Raw genomic sequence first — 23279 nt, 5'->3', positions numbered from 1 at the left:
CACACACACGCACTTTTCCTTTAGGCATCTTGTCCATTAGGCTACTCTATGGTTCACAGCTGATTTAGGCTACCCTCATTCTGATCATTTCTATTAATCATTTCTATTCGGGTTTTGGATGTAAATAAGCATCCATGTATACGTTAAACATCCGTTCATCTGATCTAGTCTCTTATCGTGCAGTGAATCAGCAGCATCACCGAATCACCCAGTCCCGCCCATGAGGTAGGCTATTAAACGGAATAGGGGGCGCGAGGCGCACGAGAGGGTTTCTGAGACTCAAGAGAATCTAATCACCAGGAGTTAAGGCTTATGTTCACTTAACAACTCCCCTGACGACTGTAGGTGTTTTCGAAACTTAACTTTAAAAACGTAACTTGTTAACTAGAAAATAGACCGTTTCCGCGCATGGAAGACAAGCTGGTCACGCGACTCTTTCCTGTCCTTTATGTCCAACAGAACGCGAGTGAAGCAGAGTGTATCTTTACCGGGAATTTTGCGTGCTGTGCCCCGTAATGCTTGCGATTTTACCAGTGTGTTTGTGCTGTTGCCTCTTTCTTCATGCCGTCACCCCGCCGGTCACCGGAGCGGTACGCAACAGGTGAGGACACACCTGCATAACCAACACATTGCAATTACTATTTATATTGCAGGACTGGTTTTAATGAACATCTGACAAAGTTATGTGGCAACTGTTTAACTGCGTGTCTACTATTGCTACTGTGTCTCCCACTCATTCACTCTTTCTTTCTCTTTCTCTCTCTCTCTCTCTCTCTCTCTCTCTCTCTCTCTCTCTTTTACACACACACATACACACACACAGTGCTAAATGGGGCAGTCGCAGAGGATTGCAGATATTGGGTAACACACCCAGAGGGAATTTGAGGATAGAGGTGGGACCTCTGGACCACTCTGTATGTGTGTGTGTGTGTGTGTGTGTGTGTGAGAGAGAGAGAGAGAGAGAGAGAGAGAGAGAGAGAGAGAGAGAGTGTGTGTGTGAGAGAGAGAGTGTGAATGAGTGTGGGAGAGAGAGAGAGAGAGAGAGAGAGAGAAAGTGGATAGCACACACTTGACCATGACATGCATCTCCTTGTGCATCAGTTAGACATAGTGCTTCCTCTCCTCCGGTAGAGACAGATGCTAATCCATCTCCATCTCTATCTCCATCCACTGTGCCGCCGCAGCGGCAGGTGTTGAGTCTGCTCCTAACGGCCTCCCTCCAGTCATGAGTTGCATAAGTGGCTCTCTCCCACCGGCAGAACACTCAGTTCTTCCACCTGACCCGTCCCTGACGCACTGGTATCTCTCTACAGGCGAGAGTATAGTTACAGTGTCAGATTACTTTTAGTAACATCACAGCTTTACACACACACACACACACACACACACACACACACACACACACACACACACACACACACACACACACACACACGCACACACATTCACAGGTGCACACACACAGAGACAATGATGTGGGAGAGCAATTTATATCAGTGTATTGTAAACTTGTCAATGTTACTATTTGATAGCAGTTCAAAGGTGATCTGAGCAGATGTTTGACTAATATTTACATATTAATTTGCATACTCTTACATCTGACACCTTGAGCTGAGGGCAAGCTGCTTATGTAATACAGATTGTGTTGAGGGTCACCTCGTTTAGCCCTCTACAAACTCATACTGGACTAGAGAGTGTGCTGCTGCCCAGGGCAAGTCAAAAGGACAGACCACCACGTGACCAGAGTTCTCTAGAGAAACATCTTCACAAGTGTGTGTGCAATTGTGTGTGTGTGTCTGTCTGTGTGTGTGTGTGTGCGTGTGTGTGGACTCCATGCTGTGCGGTAACCTGGGAACTGCTCTTTAAAAACGTAATTTGCGCTCCTTCTGAAAACACACACATGCACATACACACATGCATGCACACACACACACATGCACACACACACATGCACACACACGCACATGCACATGCACGTACAGAGCTACAATCTTCCCCTGCACTCAACTCTGCCCTCCCTTACTTTAGCACCAGCAGCAGTGTCTGTATGGTGTTCAAACAGGTTACATGTTAGTGCTATAAACAGAATAAAACCTTGCTATATTGTGAGGAAATCAAAGGACAATATAAGGTCTTTATTGCCACTAAACCAGAATCGGCCTACTATGCCCAAATGCACGCCGCTAAGATGTTCTCATTTGGAAGCGGGCATTTAATGATGCATTCCAGCCATTGATTAACCCCTAAAAACTCCTTCTCAAAGGGATACACATTTTCTCACCTTTTTTCACAGTCCCCCATGGCCTTGAAACGGCTTGTATGTATCTACTCAATCTCCTTCATCTTTCTGTGACTGTATACACTATACAACTACCTGCTTGAGAACTTGGTTTGTCAAAACTATCGAATGGCCATCAATTCTATGCTAATGTAGATAGCTAGCCTATCTCTAACACGTTAGGTACATGTGTAGATGCGTCCTCAGGAAAACTATTTTCCAGAAATTATTAGGAAAACACCCCCCCCCCCCCAATCAGTCAGGATTGCGTAATGATGGGCTGTTACATCTGTAATGATGGGCTGTTACATCTGTAAGGGCTGTTACGGCTCCTGATTTGTTATTTTGAAACGTGAACTAGCGCACACAGCCGGGGTCATCCCTACATTCCCTGGGTCCTATGTATCCCGCTCGGGGTTAGGGTCCTATGTTCCCCGCTCGGGGTTAGGGTCCTATGTTCCCCGCTCGGGGTTAGGGTCCTATGTTCCCCAGTCCCATACAAAGCGGGGAACATAGGACCCGGGGAACATAGGTACGCCCCTGCACAGCCCATCTAAATGAGAAATACTTTGCCATGGTGTTTATTGCTTATTTCACAAGTGATAGGTCTTGTAAAAACAGTTATTAGACAGGGGAGACTTAAAAGACTGATTCCTGGAATTTAAATGCTGTAGATTATAATTGCTTATTCAATAGGCTAATTCAATAATGTTTCTGGACAATGATTAGACACAAAGCCTGTGAGAGTGTTCTTGTCATAACATCAGTTATAGCTCTTTATATATGGCAGGTTCTGAAACCATGACATCAGATGCTATGAAGTCATCTAGATACCATTGTTACGCAACCAGGGTCATCAAGAAAACTGACCGTGAAGCAATGACCAGGCAGGCCTTTAGCTTTCTCACATTCTCACCAAGTAGATTTCAATTGCCGTAATTGTCATCCCAAAGACTACCAGTAAATTAAACTGTCCAGATCCCTAAACAGGAATTCAGTACTTTTCTGCTGCTCTAACTTATTTAAGAGCTTCCTCACTGAACACATTTATTATGTTTCATACAAAGTTCATCATACTACAGTTATAGAGTACTTGGTTTGACAGCTTTTCTAAATAGAGATGGGTCACAGTAACACTGAGTTTCCATCTATTCATGGTCTATTTGTGTGGTCAGAAAAAATATGCTCTCTCGAAGTTGCAGTTTTCTGGTAGGCCTACATTTTGTTCATGCTTCTCATTACTGTATCTGTGCTCTGGAAAATAACTGGCATACCATAAGAATTCACATATAATAGAAATAATGCCACAATGCGTGCCATCGTGCTAACAAGAGCACGTTCATTTGAATGGGCATTGTTTTGAGTGGTATGTGAGGCATAGAGACACACACAAAGGGGTAAACACTAAAACCTGTGCATTCAAATCAGCCCAGCCATTTGCCAGACAAATACTAAAATTCACATCAGGATATGTGGTGGGGAGGCAATGCAAACACTAGTCAGTCTACGTGACCTGTGGCAAATATTTGTTCACTTATCCTTGAATTCAAAACACTGAATGGTAACGTGTCAAAATGATTTAAATCTCTGCAGAGAATGGAGAGTGACTGCAGCAAGCCGTGGTCTCTGTTCCACGCCAGAGTGGTTTAATAGTTTTGGGACTTTGCCTTTGAAAGCATTAGGATTTAACTGGCAACAGCAAGGGTTCTGAGAGGGAGTCGGAGGGATAAAGAAAGATCAGTTTTGTGATGGCCGAGTGATATCACAGACTGAAGGCACTTACTGTGAGTGAAGGTGGACATACATCTCAGTTCACCTTCAGTTTCTCCAGTTCACCTTGACCTCCTGGCTTAAGTACAGCAAAGAACAGGGATACTTTAGACTAACAGAGCCTTATAGTCTTACAATTCTCCATGACTATCAGCAGTAGCTTAATTCCATTCCTCTGATGAATGGTGATTCTTCTGTTAAGGTTATCTGGGAATGGACACATGATGCACAGGCGCATCAAGTTTTAGTGCTTAGCAGGTTTTTGAGAAACAAAGGTTTCTCAGAATGAAGGAAAGAAAGAATACGTATGTTCCTTTACCTCTGTCTGTAACGCAGACACACACACACACACACACACACACACACACACACACACACACACACACACACACACACACACATGAACTCAAATGATGCCTTCTTGAGTCAGGCGGATGGACTGAGCCTTTTAACTGGTTTAGTTCTTGGAGTCTGATCTTAGGACTCTATTACATTAACATCAGTTAGGACTCCACTCAGCTTGACACACACACACACACACACACACACACACACACACACACACACACACACACACACACACACACACACACACACACACACACACACACACACACACACACACACACACACACACACACACACACACACACACACACACACACACACAAGAAGGACATTCTCAGCCTTTCTCTTTTTCTCTTCACTAGTGGCCTACATTTGATTGTTTTCAGAGAAGGATGAAAGCCAGTTGCCTTTTTCACCAAAGCTGATTGTGTGTGTAGGTGTGTAAGTGTGTGTGTGTGTAGGTGTGTAAGTGTGTGTGTGTGTGTGTGGTGTTCTACCATGATCTCCAGGTGGTCCAAGAGAGGCACTGACAGGCTTTTATTACATAGCCAAATCTACAGACACACAGACATACACACACACACACACACAGTGGAGCCAGGTGTTGGCATATATCCTCGTGTTGAGCTGAGTATTTTAAGGGGGTCGCATGTGACACATGACCACGTACAAGTTTTACACACAGCAGGCTGGCAGTAAACAGCTGTGTGACCTTTGGAGTGGCGATGGTGGACTGGCTGGAGAACGTCTGGTCTGGCCACAGATGGGGAAAAACACCCCCATCCTTAAAAATTAATGAACTTCCCCCTCTGCTGGCTTTGCCAGGAGAGTAGTCTGGCATGAAGACACAGCGTGCAGCAACTCTAGCCAGCGTGAGAGTGGCAGCTAACCCTTGGCTGAATAGGTGACAATATGGCAAAAGACCTATTAGATGAAAATAATGCAAACCATCTGGTTGAGCAATGGTAGGATGACACTATGGCAGGCCATCTGAATGAAAAAGAATAGACAACAACATGACCGTGCATGAAGGCAGGAAAAGTGATACTTCCCAGTGACTGTATTCAATAAACAGTGGTTGTTATATTTGCAGTGATGAATTGCTTCTATAATAGGAGGTCAGACAGTTTGCACAAACCATCAGTAGGAAACATGGAGACATTATGATTTTATGCAGCTCTACAACAGCCCTTCATTTGTATTTAAGGCCTTTCATTTGGGAGGACACCGCTTTCATTTGGCTCTAATGTGCTGCTATGGGATTGTCAGGCCCTTAATTAGTCCAGGCTTCCTGCTCTGGTCTCTGTGATATTCCCTGAGAAATGCAGGGTTTGAGTTTCATAATGAGTACTCCTCAGGGTTGGTTTTTTTTGTCCCTTCATGAACTTTAAGATGAATTGCTGGATTCCCATAGATGGAGTCAGATTAGGTCATGCACAAGGTGCAAGAATCATCTTTGCATGTGCAAGGAGCTATCTTAACCTTAAATGTTCCTGAACTCTGTGTGTGTGTGTGTGTGTGTGTGTGTGTGTGTGTGTGTTTGTGTTTGTGTTTGTGTTTGTGTATGTGTGCATGTGTGTACGTGGAGTGTTATCTGAGTTTAGACATAATTTAAATACCTTATTAATCCCAGACTGTTTATTATACTGTATATGTGCGCGTGTGTGTTGAAGGGTTTCAGGTTAAGTGGAGCAGCTTCTTATCCTTTCCATTCCGGAGGCTTACAGAGTAAACTCCTTACTGTGCCCCATATCCATTTTACACACACACACACACACACACACACACACACACACACACACACACACACACACACACACAACCATTAAGCCTCTGTCCTTTAATGAGATGTTTTTTGTTTAGTGTTGTTCTTTAGGATTTCGTAAATGGAGGGACAGATTCCAAATTGTCACTTTCATCATGAATCTATTCTGAGGTATTCCATTCTAAATGGCTGACCACCTGAGTTTCTTTGTTCTGATTGATACACTTCATTCATTATCCCTTCAGTTTTAATTTATTGGACTTCTGTGACACTTCATTAATAGTTTAGAGTGGTGTGTAGTCACCCATGCCGCCCCTGCCCCTGAGAGCAAAGCCCACCCCCCACCATGCCCTCTGACCGCTTTGGAGGTGAGGTAAGACCAATGCCAGGGCCACACAGTACACACACAGTGATCTTACTGTAAGCTCTCTATGCCCTTTGCCCCTCTCAGCACCTTGGACAGGAACAGAAAAGGAGGGGTGCCATCAGGGTTTGGCACTACCAACCCAACCAGGGCTCCATTTTCATGGCAGAGATACTCTTCATCATTTTATACATTAGGCATAGGCACACTTAAGGCCCATTCACACCAAGAACGATAACGATAACTATAACTATAACCATAACGATAAAAGCGTTCACACTGAACAACGATAAAAGTCTCTCCTTGTGTTAATAAATGTGACGGCTAAAATTCGATGGGTTCTGATTGGCTATTAGCATTTTATCGTTGTGAAAATCGCTCTGAAAGTGATCCCCAACGATATCGTTCTTCATGTCGTTATCGTTATAGTTTATGTGTGAACGTCGTCATTCATATTAACGAGAACGATATTTATTTATAGTTATCGTTATCGTTATCGTTCTTGGTGTGAATGGGCCTTTAGACTCTATTTTTCATGAAAATTTACGATTTGTTTTGTGTCTGACGATTGAAAAATAAATACATCCTCACATTGTATCAATCACGTTTGCACACAAACTTTCCTCCATCAAATAGGTTTTTGGATCAGGTTTGATTTTTTGCATTTTTCACATCTGTATAATCATCCCCATAGAAAGTTAAGGTTCTATCTGACACTTTTATCAAAATTGAGTTATTGACATATTCTTATTCTGTGACAACTTAAGAAGGGTGAGCCAACCTGCAGCTTGGCTGCAACGCCAAAGAGCCAGGCACATCGGTATGCCAATCAGAGCACATACTTAAGTGTTCTCAAGTCAGCATCGGAAAGAAGGACTTGGGTAGAGTAGGAGTGGATGAACATAACAGTGGTCAGTTCCCCGCTGATATGATGGTTGTTCTGTAGCTGGACAGCTGCTAACACTTTACGTGGATAGTCCACCCACAGAGACTTAACAGACTCACCTGAGGATGCTCTGTGGATGGACTGTCTAAATAAAGGGTGACCGGGCAGCTTGTGGTGTATGAGTGGCGTTGACCGGGCAGCTTGGTGTATGAGTGGCGGTCTGTGGGCGCGTGAGCCGCAGTGTGGTGCTTATAGCTAGATGCATGAGTGGCAGTGCAGTATGTGTGTGTGTGTGTGTGTGTGTGTGTGTGTGTGTGTGCGCGTGTGTGTTTGTGTGAGCGCCAGCATGGTGGTATAATACCAAAGGCAAACACTCTGGTAGATTAGCCTTATGTGTCTCAAACGCCACCAAGCCCTCTCAGACACTAACACCTAATGCCCCTTAATGCAGCGCCAGCCTACACACACACACACACACACTTAGACATAACACACACACACACACACACTTAGACATAACACACACACACACATACACTTACACAGAACACACACAAACACATACACTTACACAGAACACACACAAACAAGCACACTTACACAACATAATTTGCATAATGCCACCTCTCTCTCTCTCTCTCTCTCTCTCTCACACACACACACACACACACACACACACACACACATGCTCAACAACAATGCCAAATAACCATTTGACTGTATACATCTGAACCACCAAAGGAGAATTGTATTCTTTGTATAACTATATAAAGACTGTTATCTAAATGCCACAATGCTAATAAAGATGAAGTGTAAAGGAAGATAATGTGTGATGATTTAGGGCGTGGACAAGTTTCTGAGTGCGACACTGATGTGTCTGTGTGTGTGTGTGTGAGTGTGTGTGTGCGTGTGTGTGTTAAGTTTAATTAGAAATAAGGAAGGTGGTAGCAACGAGGAGAGAGAGAGAGAGACAGAGAGAAAAGACGAGTGAGTGAGAGTGAGTGAGAGTGAGTTGTGTGACAGGTTACTAATACCCTCATCCTATGGAACCTTCATCCACTCCCTGTGTATGTGTGTGTGTGTATATGTATGTGTGTGTGTGTGCGTGCCGGTTAGAGAAGATTGAAGGTGTTGAAGTACACAGTGTTCCCATGTGTCTGCTGCCTTTGCTAAAGTTTTGTTTAATCTGTTTCATTAATCAGAATTACCACAGTCTTGCTAATCTATCAGCGTGAGCATGTGTGTTGGTGGGTGTTAAATCAGGAGTCTGTTAGTTTAAGGCTTTAGTGAAGTGGCCTAAATATCTATCACACTAATTACATTCAACCTCAACACTCAATCTACACACAATATGACGTTTGTAAATGTGTGTATCTAAGGTATTATGATTCTGTGCTTAATTTTGTGTGTGTATGGGGTACATGAATATGCTGTTCAGCATGTTTACGTAAGATATATAAGGAAGTTTGTGTATGAAATGTATGTATGTGTGTGTGTGTGTGTGTGTGTGTGTGTGTGTGTGTGTGTGTGTGTGTGTGTGTGTGTGTGTGTGTGTGTGTGTGTGTGTGTGTGTGTGTGTGTGTGTGTGTGAGCCTTCACCTTCATGCTCTTTGTGTTCCTCAGGTTGAATTTTCCCACAAAGTTAAGGAAGTCAGATGAGAAGGGGGGCACCATCGCCTTGGAAACAGTGGTCAGGCCTCCTGTTGCCCTCGGTAACGGCTTAAGAGAGCGACACAGCGTCTGGAGGGTCCTCCTGAAGAAAGGACCCCCACTGAGAGGACCCAGAGAAGTGCCTGTCCAAAATAGTGTACCCACAGATGGAGAGGACCTGATGGAAATCAGGCACAGAGGGTCACGGGTGCGGCGCCACGTCATTGTGAGGTCGCGGAGTCATCGGCATGGCAACCTGATGCGTGTGGGGTGTGTTCTGGGCACGTGTCAGGTGCAGAACCTCAGCCACCGTCTGTACCAGCTGATTGGCCAGACAGGGAGGGAAGAGACCTCCCCCATCAACCCGCGGAGTCCCCATAGTTACGGATGAGGCGCCACGGCAACTAATCCACAAACCATAAACTGTTAGCACATCTGTCTGTAGTAGGGGAAGATCATATTATATTTGTATATACATACTGTATGTCTACTGTGTGTGAGTATATATGTCTACTGTATGTGTGTGTGTGTGTGTGTGTGTGTGTGTACGCGCGTGTGTATGTGTGTGGGCGTGTTTTCACATGTATGCATGTGACTGCACATAAATGGCCACTAATGCCTAATTCCTGTTGCCACTTTCTGCTTATCTCTCTCAGGCTTCACATATCTGTAACAGACAAACACCACAACAGACACAAGTTACTTAAACTCACTCCTAGAGAAGCACACAACCAACTGTTCCCAGATCAGTGAGGTCTTACACGTCTCTCTCTTTCTCTTGCTGTAGCTCTCTCTCTCTCTCTCTCACACACACATACACACACACACACACACACATATCAGCACACATGCTACTTGTACACAAAGAGGTCAGATCATTCATAAAACATGTCAAAGCACTTTAAGCAAATGTACTTGTTTAATCTAAAACCAGAGGCAATGTCATGTTATTTAAATGTAAATTAAATATACTGTATGTACATACTCTAGACCTGTAATCATATATAACATGTAAGAGTAAATTAGGTGTCACATTTAAATAAAGTCTATACATAAAAAGCATATTCTCCATTGGTGTGTTTGTGTGTATGTGTGTGTGTGTGTGTGTGTGTGAGGTGTGTGTAGTCGACAGTTCAATCTTTGTATAAGTGTGGGAAGAGGAGTGTATCAGTTAATAAATGTCCAGTAAGCCAATAACTCTCCCTCGCTGTTTCACAAACATACACACACACACACACACACACACACACAGAGAGAGAGAGAGAAAGTGGTGAGGGTAGAGCGTGACAGGACACCCTCATTAGATGCGTGAAGGGCATTGTGATCATTATGGTTACAACAACTGTGTGTGGGTGTGTGCGTGCATGTGTGAGTTGTGTGTCACATTCCTCCCCTCCTGAGTCATTGTCACACAGAGCAGAGTTGTTTGGAAGAGGTTTCACACTGACAGCAGAATTATAGGTTAAGACCAGTACTGACCTGCACTGTGGATGGGCTTTTGCCTTACTCTCAACATTTCAGGAGTGACTAGTGATAAAAGCACAGATCTGGACCTCACCAGATCGAGCTACAAGCACCCCCGTTATCACTGAGTACACACCACTGCCACCCCGCCACCGAATTCCACTTTTTGGAGAATTTGGTACTTTTTTCCTCTTTTTGTTAAAGTAAATACAGTCACCACAACCCATCAACTTGACTCACTTAACACACAGCAGATCTGAACTAGTTACTACTGCCCTGATTCAAACAGTAATATTTACTGCACACCTAGACACACATAGACACACACAGCAGGTACTGGATATCTACAGGTAGCTATAATACAACACCTGTACTGTGACCATGCTTCACCTTCCCAATGGTCATTTACTAATGTTGTATATGTATAATAATATATGTATAAATATATGTGTCAGGGTTAGGCACATGGGGAACAGGCAAAAACACACACAGGACAATACACAAAATGGCCACCAGGGTGGCACAAAATAATCAGTCCAGTCCAGAATCCTGACAATATGTGTATCATTTCCATATAATTTTATGATACAACAAGAGTTGCAAACCAGTAATAACTATAAACTCTGTGTGCAGGAATATGCTGAACAGCCCTAAGACGTCCGCAAGGGCACAGAGAGGATATTTAAGCAAGCCTCTATGGAGCACATCAGTTTTCTGCGCTGTGGAGGAACTATGTTAAATGGCATTGTCTCTGTGTAATACAGTAAACAAACAATAAAACAATAATGAGGTGCACTTTGAGGTTTGTTTATGGTTAGGTATTTTTACAACATCCTTGTAAAAACGAATTTATATGATAGCAGTTATTCCCATGTTACCGATACAACCCATGACATTCGGTATGTCATTTTATGATCTGTGTTGTTTTTTTACAATACAATTTCCCAAAAATCTTGTGCAAATAGATGAGCTGGCAAGCTAGGTAAATTTGATCAGTGCCAGCTAGTGGTGTTTGTCAAGTCTTTTGACCGTTGGCAAATGAACTTTTAGAAATGGAAACTTTGTCATGCCTCCTAAAATTCCTTTTACTGGCCACCGAACAGGCAACGACCCCAGCTCTGGTCTTCGAGGAATAACAGGTTCTTTGTTTGTCCTCGAGAGAGAACAGTTTTACCCAGAATCCTCCAATTAGAAGTGTTAGTAGAACCATCTGTTTTGGGGACACCACACCAATTTTTTTACCCAGAAGTGAGTGTGACATTTAAAGTGGTGCTTCAGACTGCTTTGCCCTGATGTTCTTATCAAGAGAGAAACACCAAACTCAACTTATTGTCAATGAGAATGCCCTAATAATGCACTTTGCAAAGGAAGGCATTCTGATTCTGAATGACAGCGCAGGAAAAGGTATATTCAGTACCGACGCAAGGCATCGGGTGGCACTATGGTGGTTTAGTGCTTTCCACATCTTTCCATCATGTGCCCTAAATACAGGTCTCAGCTGGAAAGATCCAGGAATCCACCGGCAGATACTGTACCTGTGCCCAGGTGGAGAAGTGGAAATTTACTTGAACTAATCAACTATACACTCAATCACAGACAGACAGACAGACAGACACACACACACACACACACACACACACACACACACACACACACACACACTTCCTCTATTTTCTTTTCTTCTTTGGCCTCAAACCTGACTGGCACACATAACCACAGGCACAGACACTCTTACACACATAATGTGCATGCATACATAGATTAAGCCTTGTGGAAGTAAACAAATGCTGTGTCATAGGAATGCAAATGTGAAGGGCAGCTTTGCAAACAAGATTCTGTGCTGAAGACATATAATCATATTAGAGTCAGTCAGTCACACACACACACACACACACACACACACACACACAGAGCCTTCTTTTTTGCTATCTGTGTCATTTTTTTTCCATTTTTGAATAAAAATGAATTGTATTCATTCCTCCCAAGATGTAACTGCCATTCACATGTAAGACCTACAGTAATCACAAGAGAAATTTCATTGAACTACAACTTCATAATTTTTTATTGAAATACAGTAAACACCTAGACTTGTCAGCTTTTGTACTGTTTTCTTCACCAAATAGTCAATACTGGGGGCAGCTGTGGCCACGAGTTAGCGCTTCGGAGTTGTAACGGGAGGGTTGCCGGTTCGAACCCTGACCAGTAGGAATGGCTGAAGTGCCCTCACTGTGCCCCGAACGCCGCTGTTGTAGCAGGAAGCTCACTGCGCTGGGATTAGTGTATGCTTCACCTCACTATGTGTGTTCACTGTGTGCTGAGTGTGTTTCACTAATTCACGGATTGGGATAAATGCCACCAAAAATGACACCAAATTTCCCTCACGGGATCAAAAGATTATACATACTTATACTTATACAATACAGAACTTTCTTATTGTGTCTTAGATCCATACTTGCAAATAGCAAAACAGAACAGACATGGTATCTCTTATGGATAATGAATGATTGCTAATTGAAAAAATGTGCAAAGGAGATTCACACATTGACATTACAAGTTCATTAGTTTGCAAGCAATATCTATTAGCTGTGAATACATGTTTTCCATTTGTTTCACAGAGTTATTCCAATGGAGTTTGGAGTCTTTCTATGAGAACTGTGTTAAATGATTTGAAAAAAGATGTGAAACATGAGTTAAATCAATGAAAATGTGTTAAATCATTTGCAAGAGATGGCTTCTGCTCTGCTAAGGTGAAGATCAAGTGGATTCAAGTTTCATTAAGAGCATCAAACAATCGAGAACAACAGTAACAATAGCGGCGGGCTCAAACACACCTGGGTCCACCGGAAACAAACCACCATTTTGTGCACGTAGTCTATCATTTAAGGGCAGCCGTGGCCTACTGGTTAGCGCTTCGGAGTTGTAACCGGAGGGTTGTCAGTTCGAACCCCGACCAGTAGGAACGGCTGAAGTGCCCTTGAGCAAGGCACCTAACCCCTCACTGCTCCACGAGCACCTCTGTAGCAGGCAGCTCACTGCGTCGGGATTAGTGTGTGCTTCACCTCACAGTGTGTTCACTGTGTGCTGTGTGTGTTTCACTAATTCACGGATTGGGATAAAGGCAGAGACCAAATTTCCCTCACAGGAGTATATATACTATACTTATACTTATTGTTAGACTGTTGTTCCTACCTTTACCCATGAGGACCACTAGAGAGCACTGTTTTTCCTCACACGTCCCTGCTGGATTCCAAAACTGGATTAAAAAAACACTTACATATCAAATTTGACACAGTCTGGATATATGACAGCCAAAACACTCACAAATAGCAAGCGGAGCTCTGGACCTGTTGTCATGTCAGAAAGAATAAGCGGGATTTCATGGGGAAGTCATGTTCACAAGCCCCACACCAAGACTATTTGCTGCTAAAATAGTTACAGACCTTACTTACTTTAGTTATTGACTTTAAAACTGATATCTATCTAACTATCTCAACAAGACCAAAAAATGTGGGTCAAAAGAAAGTGAACAGAGGAGTTATGACAAACCATGTAATCCTAGGCAAATAAAAACACATGCAATATAGGCAAATAAAAACCCTAGGCAAATAAAAAAAATGAATCAGACATAGCAGCAGGGTTGGGTAGTAACGGATTACATGTAATCTGGATTACGTAATCAGATTACAAAAATCAAGTAACTATAATCAGCCCAGATTACAATAAAAAATTGTGTAATCAGATTACAGTTACATTGTTGGGGATTACCTGATTACATTTTATCTTGCAAACAATGCAACTTTTTATGATAGCCTAGCTATCTTTTAATTTGACAAGCTTCGGGCTTGCCGGTTCGATCCCCGACCAGTAGAAAAAATGTGGGCAGGGGAAGTGGTTGAGCACTGCTCTCCCATGCCCACATCCACGGCTGAAGTGCCCTTGAGTAAGGCACCTAACCCCTCACTGATCCCCGAGCGCCGCTGTAGCAGACAAGCTCACTGCTCCGGGTTGGTGTGTGCTTCACCTCACTGTGTGCTCATTGTGTGCTTCATCTCACTGTGTGTTCACTGTGTGTTCTGTGTAGAGTTTAGATTCTCTGCCCGAGCCCGAACTTGACCCGACCCGACCCGACCCGCGGGCCGGGTCGGGCCGATATTTCCAGCCACTATCCTCGGGCCGGGCCGGGCCGGGTCCTTGATCAAGCTTGCTTTTTTATTTCTTTCTAATCATTAGCCTACTTGGGTGGGGAGCTAAAGCTATGCCATAGTCAGACTCAGAAATATTTTATATTTATCAAAGTAGGCCTAAGTAACAAGTGTATACAAAGTTAAATAGGCTAAGTTAGGCTCAGAGTTACAAAACGTCAATTGTAATGTCATCTGCGCAACAAGTGTCATGCGCAGCTTCTCCACTCGCACACATCACACCGGGCCTGCTGTGCTGTATTGTGTAGCTTAAGTGCAACGTGAAGCTTGAAGATGTAAAGGAAAAAAATGAAAACAGGAGAAATAACTTCGAGGAAGTTTGGAGAAAAGTCAGGTATGCATTTGTCAGGTATGCTTTGTTGCGTTACATGTTTTTGGTAATCCAACTGATTTTCATTACTGATTACAAAAATTGCCATGTAATTTGTAGTCAGTAATGGATTACATTTCAAAGTAATCTGACCCAACCCTGCATAGCAGTTGTGTTAACAGCAGACACATTTTCAGAGAAAGAGAGAGAGAAAGAGAGAGAGATCAAATAAAGATACTCACATGCGTGGGCAAAGACAGCAGAGATACTGTGCTGCCCTGCAGTAACCTTCTCTGTCTGACTGAGCTAGAAACAAATAATGGGCAAATAGATCAAGTATAAGTATGTATAGTATATATACTCTTTTGATCCCGTGAGGGAAATTAGGTCTCTGCTTTTATCCCAATCCGTGAATTAGTGAAACACACACAGCACACAGTGAGGTGAAGCACACACTAATCCCGGCGCAGTGAGCTGCCTGCATCAACAGCGGCGCTCGGGGAGCAGTGCGGGGTTAGGTGCCTTGCTCAAGGGCACTTCAGCCGCTTTCTACTGGTCGGGGTTCGAACCGGCAACCCTCCGGTTACAGGTCCGAAGTGCTAACCAGTAGGCCACGGCTGTCAATATTCATTTATGTCTGTGAATGTAGGCCTGCTTATGTCTGTGTGTGTGTGTTTCTGTGTAAAACAGAGATTCAGGTATTTCTGGCATGAGCCATTCTAGTGTGTTATAGCTTCAAAGCAATTATTTGGGAAGAAAATAATTGCAAAGTGCAATTGTTGTGTTCTTAATATGCATACACATTTAACGTAAATCACTGAGTGAGTGATTGATTGATTGGGTGATGACTGATTGATTTGACTTGTTTTTTTGCTAACTTGGATGGCTTGCATTTGCTCTTGTTGCATAGTTTAAATAAAATAACATTATAACACATCCAAAGCTCTCTCATTCTATTTCTTATTTTACTGTAGCAGTTGTTCAATGACACTTGGGGAATACAGCCCGGGCCTAGAGTGTGTGGCATCTGATTGGCTGATTGCACTGACTGACGGTATCTGATTGGCAGATTGTGCCGACTGAGAGCACCTGACTGGCTGACTGTGATAACCAAGTGTGTGCTGAGTCACTGTGAGTGGAAGAGATCTGGTTTGGGGCAGAAATGTGCATACCTGTGTGTGTGTGTGTGTGTGTGTGTAGGTTAAAAACTTACTGACCAAGACTGATGAACACAGCAAATTATGTCCCTGGAGAACAGCCATGTGGACCACCGTGTACAAGCATGCAAGCACAAACACACACACCAATTTGGGGGAGTGTGCATGTGACCACACAAGATTTAAAGGGAGACAGACTCATAGAGAAAATGAAAGAGTGAACAAGACAGATATTAGAGAGAGAGAGAGAGAGACAACAAGTTTCATCTTCCCAGATTTCAACATGCGTGTCATCAATCTGGTATAGTACTTGCGTGTGTGTGTGTGTGTGTGTGTGTGTGAGAGAGAGAGAGAGAGAGAAAGAGTGTACATACATTTTCATTTTCATCAGAGAGAAGAAAAGAAGGAAAAATGTAAATGCACCCATGAGTAGGGGAGAACGGGGTAAGATGAGCCACCCCTTTTAGGAAACCTTAAATAAATGTTATCATGTGACAGCTTTTTAAGGAATAGGGAATTATTCCTTACAATCTGTGGAAAGGTACAGCACATGGCAAATGTGGTAAAAAATATGTGTAAAAATAGGATTTTTTTGGCTCTCCAAATGGATTCCATTCATGTCCAGAGAGTTTGGTGATTTAGAGAAAATGTGAATAGAACAGCATTCAGATGCATTACACTTCAATCTGTGCCCTTTGATGTGAGGGCTAAACAAAATCATTTGATTTCAGACTTTTTTTGCAGAGAGCATATCTCTTTCCATTTTGGTTACAGAGTTGTTGGTTACAGAAGTTGTAGAACACTTCAAATTTGTTTGGGGTGAATGTTACAAAACACAATCTCCTTGACACATCAGAATGATGAAGAATGTAAAAAATGCCTCATCTAACCCTGTTCTCCCCTATGCTATATACAGTACCTGTAATAAGTGTGTTTGAATCATGCATCATGTGTTAATTCTTATGGAACATTTGAAAGGTTTTATCATACCCTGTGTAATACCTCTCAGTTGCAAACTGTGTAGTTGGTGCATTGAACATTTGAGAACTGTGGAGCAGTTTAGCATACTGTAGCTACTGTGAATTGTGGGAAATTGCAGACAATGGTGTGTGATGGCTATTGTAAATAAGACAAAATGTCTCGCACTGCATGCACAACACAATTTTCCTGGTCATGGGTGTTTTGAAAATACCAGAATGTATATATTGTCCCAAGCTATGACTGTGTGTCACTCAAACATCATTCTTGCAAGCAGGTTTATGTGGACACAGGTTCCCTTGTGGGTGGGTGTATCTTGCGCTTAGTAGGTGTGCGTATCCTGTTTCTTCTCTGTAGTCAACATATAGCTGTAGGCCTGTGTGTGGTATAGGCTGGCATGCAGGCCAAGGCCCATGGGCGTAAGACAATAGTAGCAATTAGTAGCAATTAGTCATGATTTTAAACCAACATGGTTTGTTTAATATTTGTGACCTAGCCTTATTTGGGACTATAATTCATCTCTTTTCCAGGGTCCAGACCCCTCGCTGACCTACCGGCCAGACATAAAGCCTCTCGCTGACAAGGACCAGTCAGAGTATCGGAACTTTGAAGTATAAGAACCTCCCCCACATTCTCATCACATCATCTATGTTTCTAATTCTATAATTCTATAAATACCTCTTATCAGAAATACTGCTGATGAATACTGGGAAACACATGTAGTTTTCTAAAGTGTATTACAGAATAAAATTGCATCTATTACACTGTAAGTAACTATGAAACCATGATGTGTCATGTTAATATTGATTTCAGTATTAAGAAGGTCTCATGTTCCCTATGATAACCTCTGTGTTAAAGAATGTATGTGTGTGTTTCTCAGGGTACTGAGCTATTTGAATGTATGTGTGTGTTTCTCAGGGTACTGAGCTATTTGAATGTATGTGTGTGTTTCTCAGGGTACTGAGCTATTTGAATGTATGTGTGTGTTTCTCAGGGTACTGAGCTATTCGACCGGGTGTTCAACACATACAAATTGATGCACACACACCAGACTTTGGATTTTGTCAAACGGAAGGTCAGTAACTTCTGGCCATACAAACACACACGCACGCACGCACACACGCACGCACGCACACAAACACACACACGCACACACACACACACACACACACACACACACACACACACACACACACACACACACACACACACACACACACAGTTACAGGCCTCTGGTTTAAGAGGACAGAAGTTAATATTTTGCTGAGCCTCCAAATTATGTTAAGATCTTTGTAAACAGGTCTTACAAAAAAGTAATTACATCACAGAGGGTCAGTTATTGTGCAACTGCTACTATCTGAGAGGTCAAGCATGTTTACACTTTTGTAACTGAGTAGACCAACACTGATGCATCTCACGTTAATACTTAAGGCTCCACGCACCTTGACAGCAAAGTCCAACAAACATTCCAAACATTCTGGACTTATTGGACTTAGTTATACTCACATCCTCTCTCCCTCCTCCACCTCCCTCCCTCCTCCACCTCTCTCCCCTCCAGCATGTGGAGTGGAGTGGCTGTACCCACGCTAAGATGACCATTATGGAGGCCATCGACTCCTTGGACAAGTTGGTGGATGAGTCTGACCCGGACGTGGACTTCCCCAACTCCTTCCACGCTTTCCAGACCGCCGAGGGCATCCGAGCCCAGCACCCCGACAAAGGTCAGCCAGGGGTCAAATTTCAATGGGGGTAACCCCACAGATGTAACCTCAGGGTCTGAGAGAGTGGTTGTGTGTTCTGGTCTGGAAGGTCTAATTCAGCCTACATCTACTCCTATAATCTGAGCACCTAGAGATGCTTAGATTATAAACAAACTAGATTATCAACAAACTGTTGACACTCTGTTAACAACAATTTATGGTTTACGGTTCCAGTTAAGGGCTAGGAGTTTGGTTTAGTGATGTTGAGTAATTGTTTAAAAAGACTGAACTTGAACAAGCCATCTGTGAAGTCTTTGCATGCGGACTCCTAGTAAAGTGTTACCTGTGGTTGCATCATGTCCGTCTCCTTTCCCATCCTGCAGACTGGTTCCAGCTGGTCGGGCTGATCCATGACGTGGGCAAGAGCATGGCTCTGTGGGGAGAGCCTCAGGTGAGTGATGGAGATGGACTTCAACCTACAGCTCTTCTCCATGGAGTAGAGGGAGAAAGATTATACTGCTAAGCAAATATAACAGTTATTAGATTACATAATACTGAGTACATTAAAGGTGTAGTCAGCGATTGTATGCGATTTTAAGCCCATAAAATTTTTTTTGTCACATTCAGCAATCATCTCCTCACAACCGCTAGCTGCCCATTCCGTGAATACAGTGTAAAAAAAACAGTCTCTGTAGGCAGCCCAGGCTCCGAAAACTGGAAACAAACAAAGTAGGGGCAGGCTGTCCCCCTAACAAAAATGAAATTTTGCGTGGATTTTCTCTGGGAATACTGAAGGGAAGGGTGAGCAACCTCGCTGGCGTGTTTCATTTGGTCCTTGGTTAACATATAATGTACTTTGTCTGCTAATAAATTTAAGTATAAACATATCAAGATCTAAATCTTAAGGGCATTCTGGCATTGAGTAATGAAAATGGCCCAACTTGAGGGACGGCACCAAGCATGCATTTGAAAATCTCACTGCATGCAATTGGATAACACTACGACCAATGTTTATTGACTGATTCCGGAGTTCAACGTTGCAGGGCTGTCATCATCTGTTTAGCTCGCCTCTGCCCCGCCTATATCAGATACACCAATGTGATTGGTGCAGCTCGGCTACAAGGGCATAGTTAATGAGCATCATTACTGAATGCCAGAGTGACTCGCTGAGCAAATTCAAATTGTGCTCTCGCGAGAACAAGATTTCCAGGGTAGCAAAATCACTAACTGCATCTTTAAATATGGCAGTATGAGACTAGGTGCTCAACTTTGCTTGTGAAAGACTTCTGTCCATTTCCAGTTCTGTGTTGATTGTGTGTGTGTGTGTGTAGTGGGCTGTGGTTGGGGACACTTTCCCAGTTGGCTGCAAGTTCCAAGACTCTATTGTGTTCAGAGACACCACCTTTAAAGAAAACCCAGACAACACTGATTCTGTACTAAGGTATACACACTTGCATGCACACACACAGGCTTGCTCAGAAGAAAATATCTATTAGACTGAAAACTAATTAGAAACTAAACTTTCCCTTCATAATCTATCCTACCCTATCTTTCTGTCTGTGTGTGTGTGTGTGTGTGTGTGTGTGTGTGTAGTACCGAGTGTGGCATCTACAAGCCCAAGTGTGGACTGGAAAACGTGCTGATGTCCTGGGGCCATGACGGTGAGCCAAAGTTTAAATGAGCTGTGTCTGTGTGTACACATGCTGACTTGTTTTCTATTGCAGAGTACCTGTACCAGGTCATGAAATTTAACAAGTGCACCATCCCCGAGGAGGTGAGGCAAACACACATACATAAACACACACTACTTTTCTATGCATTGGTAGCAGATTGTTGTTTGATGATATACTCCTTCACTATACCCACTTGTGAGCAAACAAGTACAAATCATCTACTGACATCACATCCTGCTCTTTCTCTCTTGAAACACCCTACTTCCAAGTCAGTTTTTTGGCCTTTTCCTTCCTGAGGATGGTTTGTAGTGCTAGGTTTAATCAATTTATGTAAATATCTTTTTGGTAACACTTTACTTGATGGGTGAGTTCATAACACATTTATAGCAGCTGTCATAAACTGCACATAAAGCATTCATGACTGTTTCATGAGACATGACTCAACATTCATGCCAAACCTTTCATGAATGTGGAAGACAGAATGACAACAACTTGTCAAAATAAAAGTCCAACAATCGCAAAGCAGCATTGCCGTTTTTCTCTCCAGCCTTTGTAAATATTTCATGAATATCTTATTAAGTCTACATGGAATGTCACTTTACTATACAAGTTGTGAAGTATTCGTAATCACTGAGTTTAACACTGGTAAACTAGCCTACATTCAGCTGACCCGTATTTGTGTAACCTGGAAAGATTGGACATTCCCAGTAGCAAAAGATGAGAAATCATCTGCAAAGGTTACATCATAAATGCTTTGCGATTGTGGGACTTGTATTTTGACAAGTTGTTGTCATTCTGTCTTCCACATTCATGAAAGGTTTGGTATAAATGTTGAGTCATGTCTCATGAAACAGTCATGAATGCTTTATGTGCAGTTTATGACAGCTGCTATGAATGTGTTATGAACTCACCCGTCAAGTAAAGTGTTACCATCTTTTCTTTCTAATTTTCCCTCCCTACCCAAAAACATCTTGGGGGCCGTATGAAACCTGCTGGCAGGCCTGATCTGGCCCCGGGGCCTTATGTTTGACACACCTGCCCACACAGTATAAGGGGTCTGGCGAACACTGTGTGGGCAGGTGACTTTCCAAGCCTATGGACTTTTGAATAATGTTCAAACAAAAGCTAATCTGAACGATAAATACCGTTATTAACCAGTTATTTAAAATTGAAAATAGCGTTTTCACTCCAGAACAAGTGAAATTTGTTTTGTTCCCGTTTTTCGGTTACGTTCATCCAGAAATTGTGTCTACTGTATTTCGTTTTCATTCTTTGAACCGTTTCTAATCCCTGCTGGTGAATAAAGAATCCTGTACTTTATGTTGAAGTCCGGATTGTGGCAAAGGGTTTGGTTTCATTCAGAAGTTTGAAATGGCACAAAGTGCATTGACCTCCAGTCTGGATAGTGTCCCTGTAAAACACACACCTTTTTGTGCTTTTTTTTTGTTTTTTTGTGTGTTAACTTGAAACACTTTGTGTGTGTTCCTGGTTCCTTGTGTTCTAGGGTCTGTACATGATCCGGTTCCACTCGTTCTACCCCTGGCATTGTGGAAACAGCTACATGCATCTGTGTGATGACAAGGACATGGCAATGCTGCCCTGGGTCAAAGAGTTCAAGTAAGGAACACACACACACACACACAAACATATACACCATAGGTGGAAAAGTTTAGCTTGAAGGTTGCCTTCAAACTGGGTCCGTTTAACTGGACGGTACCAAAGTTTTATTATTGCCCTTTGCCCTGACCAAACTGGTCTCTGTTCACATTACATTTTTATTTGCGGACCCGGGCCCGTTTGTCATAAACACTTCTGTTCACCAATATCGCTTGGCAACGTCTCAAAAATAGCAGTTTAATTCCTGGTTATAGTTCACACTATCAAAAATCACAGAACCATCGGTCCAAATGAACTACCTGTGCACTTCACACAGGTGATCTCACCAATTAGCTGATCTACCTGGCTGAAGAGTTGTGCCAATTAGAATCAGCTGGTTTAAGGGAATGGTTGGCACAGATATGTGGTCTGAAGCTGGACTTTTCCATCTCTGGTATACACTCACACAGTTTAGGCCTACATCCAGAAACAGAAAGGAACTCATAGTCACAAAATCAGTCATCACAAAGTGGTCCAAGCTCACTTTTTTGTTTCGTTTTTCCAGACAGGTAAATAGTCCAGACATTAGTGTGTGTGTGAACTCATTTTGCCCACCGAGAGTTCTGTACTAACTGTGTGTGTGTGTGTACGTGTCGATTGCAAAGTAAGTTGGATATGTGTGTGTGGGAGTATCCATTCCACAGTAAGTTGGTTTGATCAGTCTGTGTGTAAATTTGTTCCACAATAAGTTTGATGTGTGTGTGTGTGTCCATTCCACAGTAAGATGGTTTGATCAGTCTGTGTGTAAATTTGTTCCACAATAAGTTTGATGTGTGTGTGTGTGTCTCCATTCCACAGTAAGATGGTTTGATCAGTCTGTGTGTAAATTTGTTCCACAATAAGTTTGATGTGTGTGTGTGTGTGTGTCCATTCCACAGCAAGATGGTTTGATCAGTCTGTGTGTAAATTTGTTCCACAATAAGTTTGATGTGTGTGTTTGTGTGTGTCCATTCCACAGCAAGATGGTTTGATCAGTCTGTGTGTAAATTTGTTCCACATTAAATTTGATGTGTGTGTGTGTGTGTCCATTCCACAGCAAGTTTGATTTGTACACTAAGAGTGAGGAGCTGCCCGATGT

The 23279-nt window shown here is 42.8% G+C and overlaps 2 protein-coding genes across 2 annotated transcripts in view; both read left to right on the top strand.

The window, feature by feature from the left end:
* Window positions 1-273: 273 nt before the first annotated feature.
* On the top strand, window positions 274-10088 carry adm2b (adrenomedullin 2b). Its single transcript, XM_076302309.1, has 3 exons — window positions 274-341; window positions 460-601; window positions 9035-10088. Exons 2-3 carry the CDS (start codon window positions 516-518, stop codon window positions 9450-9452), a joined length of 504 nt encoding a protein of 167 aa, XP_076158424.1. The 5' UTR covers window positions 274-341; window positions 460-515; the 3' UTR covers window positions 9453-10088.
* A 6389-nt stretch (window positions 10089-16477) lies between these two features.
* Window positions 16478-23279, top strand: part of miox (myo-inositol oxygenase) — a 6869-nt gene continuing 67 nt past the window's right edge. Inside the window, exons 1-10 of the mRNA XM_076302296.1 lie at window positions 16478-16495; window positions 17703-17783; window positions 18167-18247; window positions 18731-18893; window positions 19256-19323; window positions 20204-20313; window positions 20466-20533; window positions 20597-20646; window positions 22050-22162; window positions 23238-23279. The exon at window positions 23238-23279 is cut by the window's right edge and continues 67 nt beyond it. Coding sequence (XP_076158411.1) covers window positions 16478-16495; window positions 17703-17783; window positions 18167-18247; window positions 18731-18893; window positions 19256-19323; window positions 20204-20313; window positions 20466-20533; window positions 20597-20646; window positions 22050-22162; window positions 23238-23279 — 794 coding nt within the window. The remainder of the gene's footprint in view (window positions 16496-17702; window positions 17784-18166; window positions 18248-18730; window positions 18894-19255; window positions 19324-20203; window positions 20314-20465; window positions 20534-20596; window positions 20647-22049; window positions 22163-23237) is intronic.

Source organism: Alosa pseudoharengus, unplaced genomic scaffold (genome assembly GCF_046254945.1).
Source record: "Alosa pseudoharengus isolate Yale_2024_CS ecotype anadromous, Long Island Sound unplaced genomic scaffold, YU_APseudo_1.1 YU_APseudo_1.1_scf_10, whole genome shotgun sequence".
NCBI lineage: Eukaryota > Metazoa > Chordata > Actinopteri > Clupeiformes > Clupeidae > Alosa > Alosa pseudoharengus.
This window is presented reverse-complemented; position numbering and strand designations above follow the sequence as displayed.

Bases quoted from the DNA above. Each gene is read 5' to 3' on its own strand.
- adm2b (XM_076302309.1), top strand. From the start codon at position 516: ATGCTTGCGATTTTACCAGTGTGTTTGTGCTGTTGCCTCTTTCTTCAT. The intron at 602-9,034 runs GTGAGGACACAC...TGTGTTCCTCAG, and splicing joins ACCGGAGCGGTACGCAACAG to GTTGAATTTTCCCACAAAGT.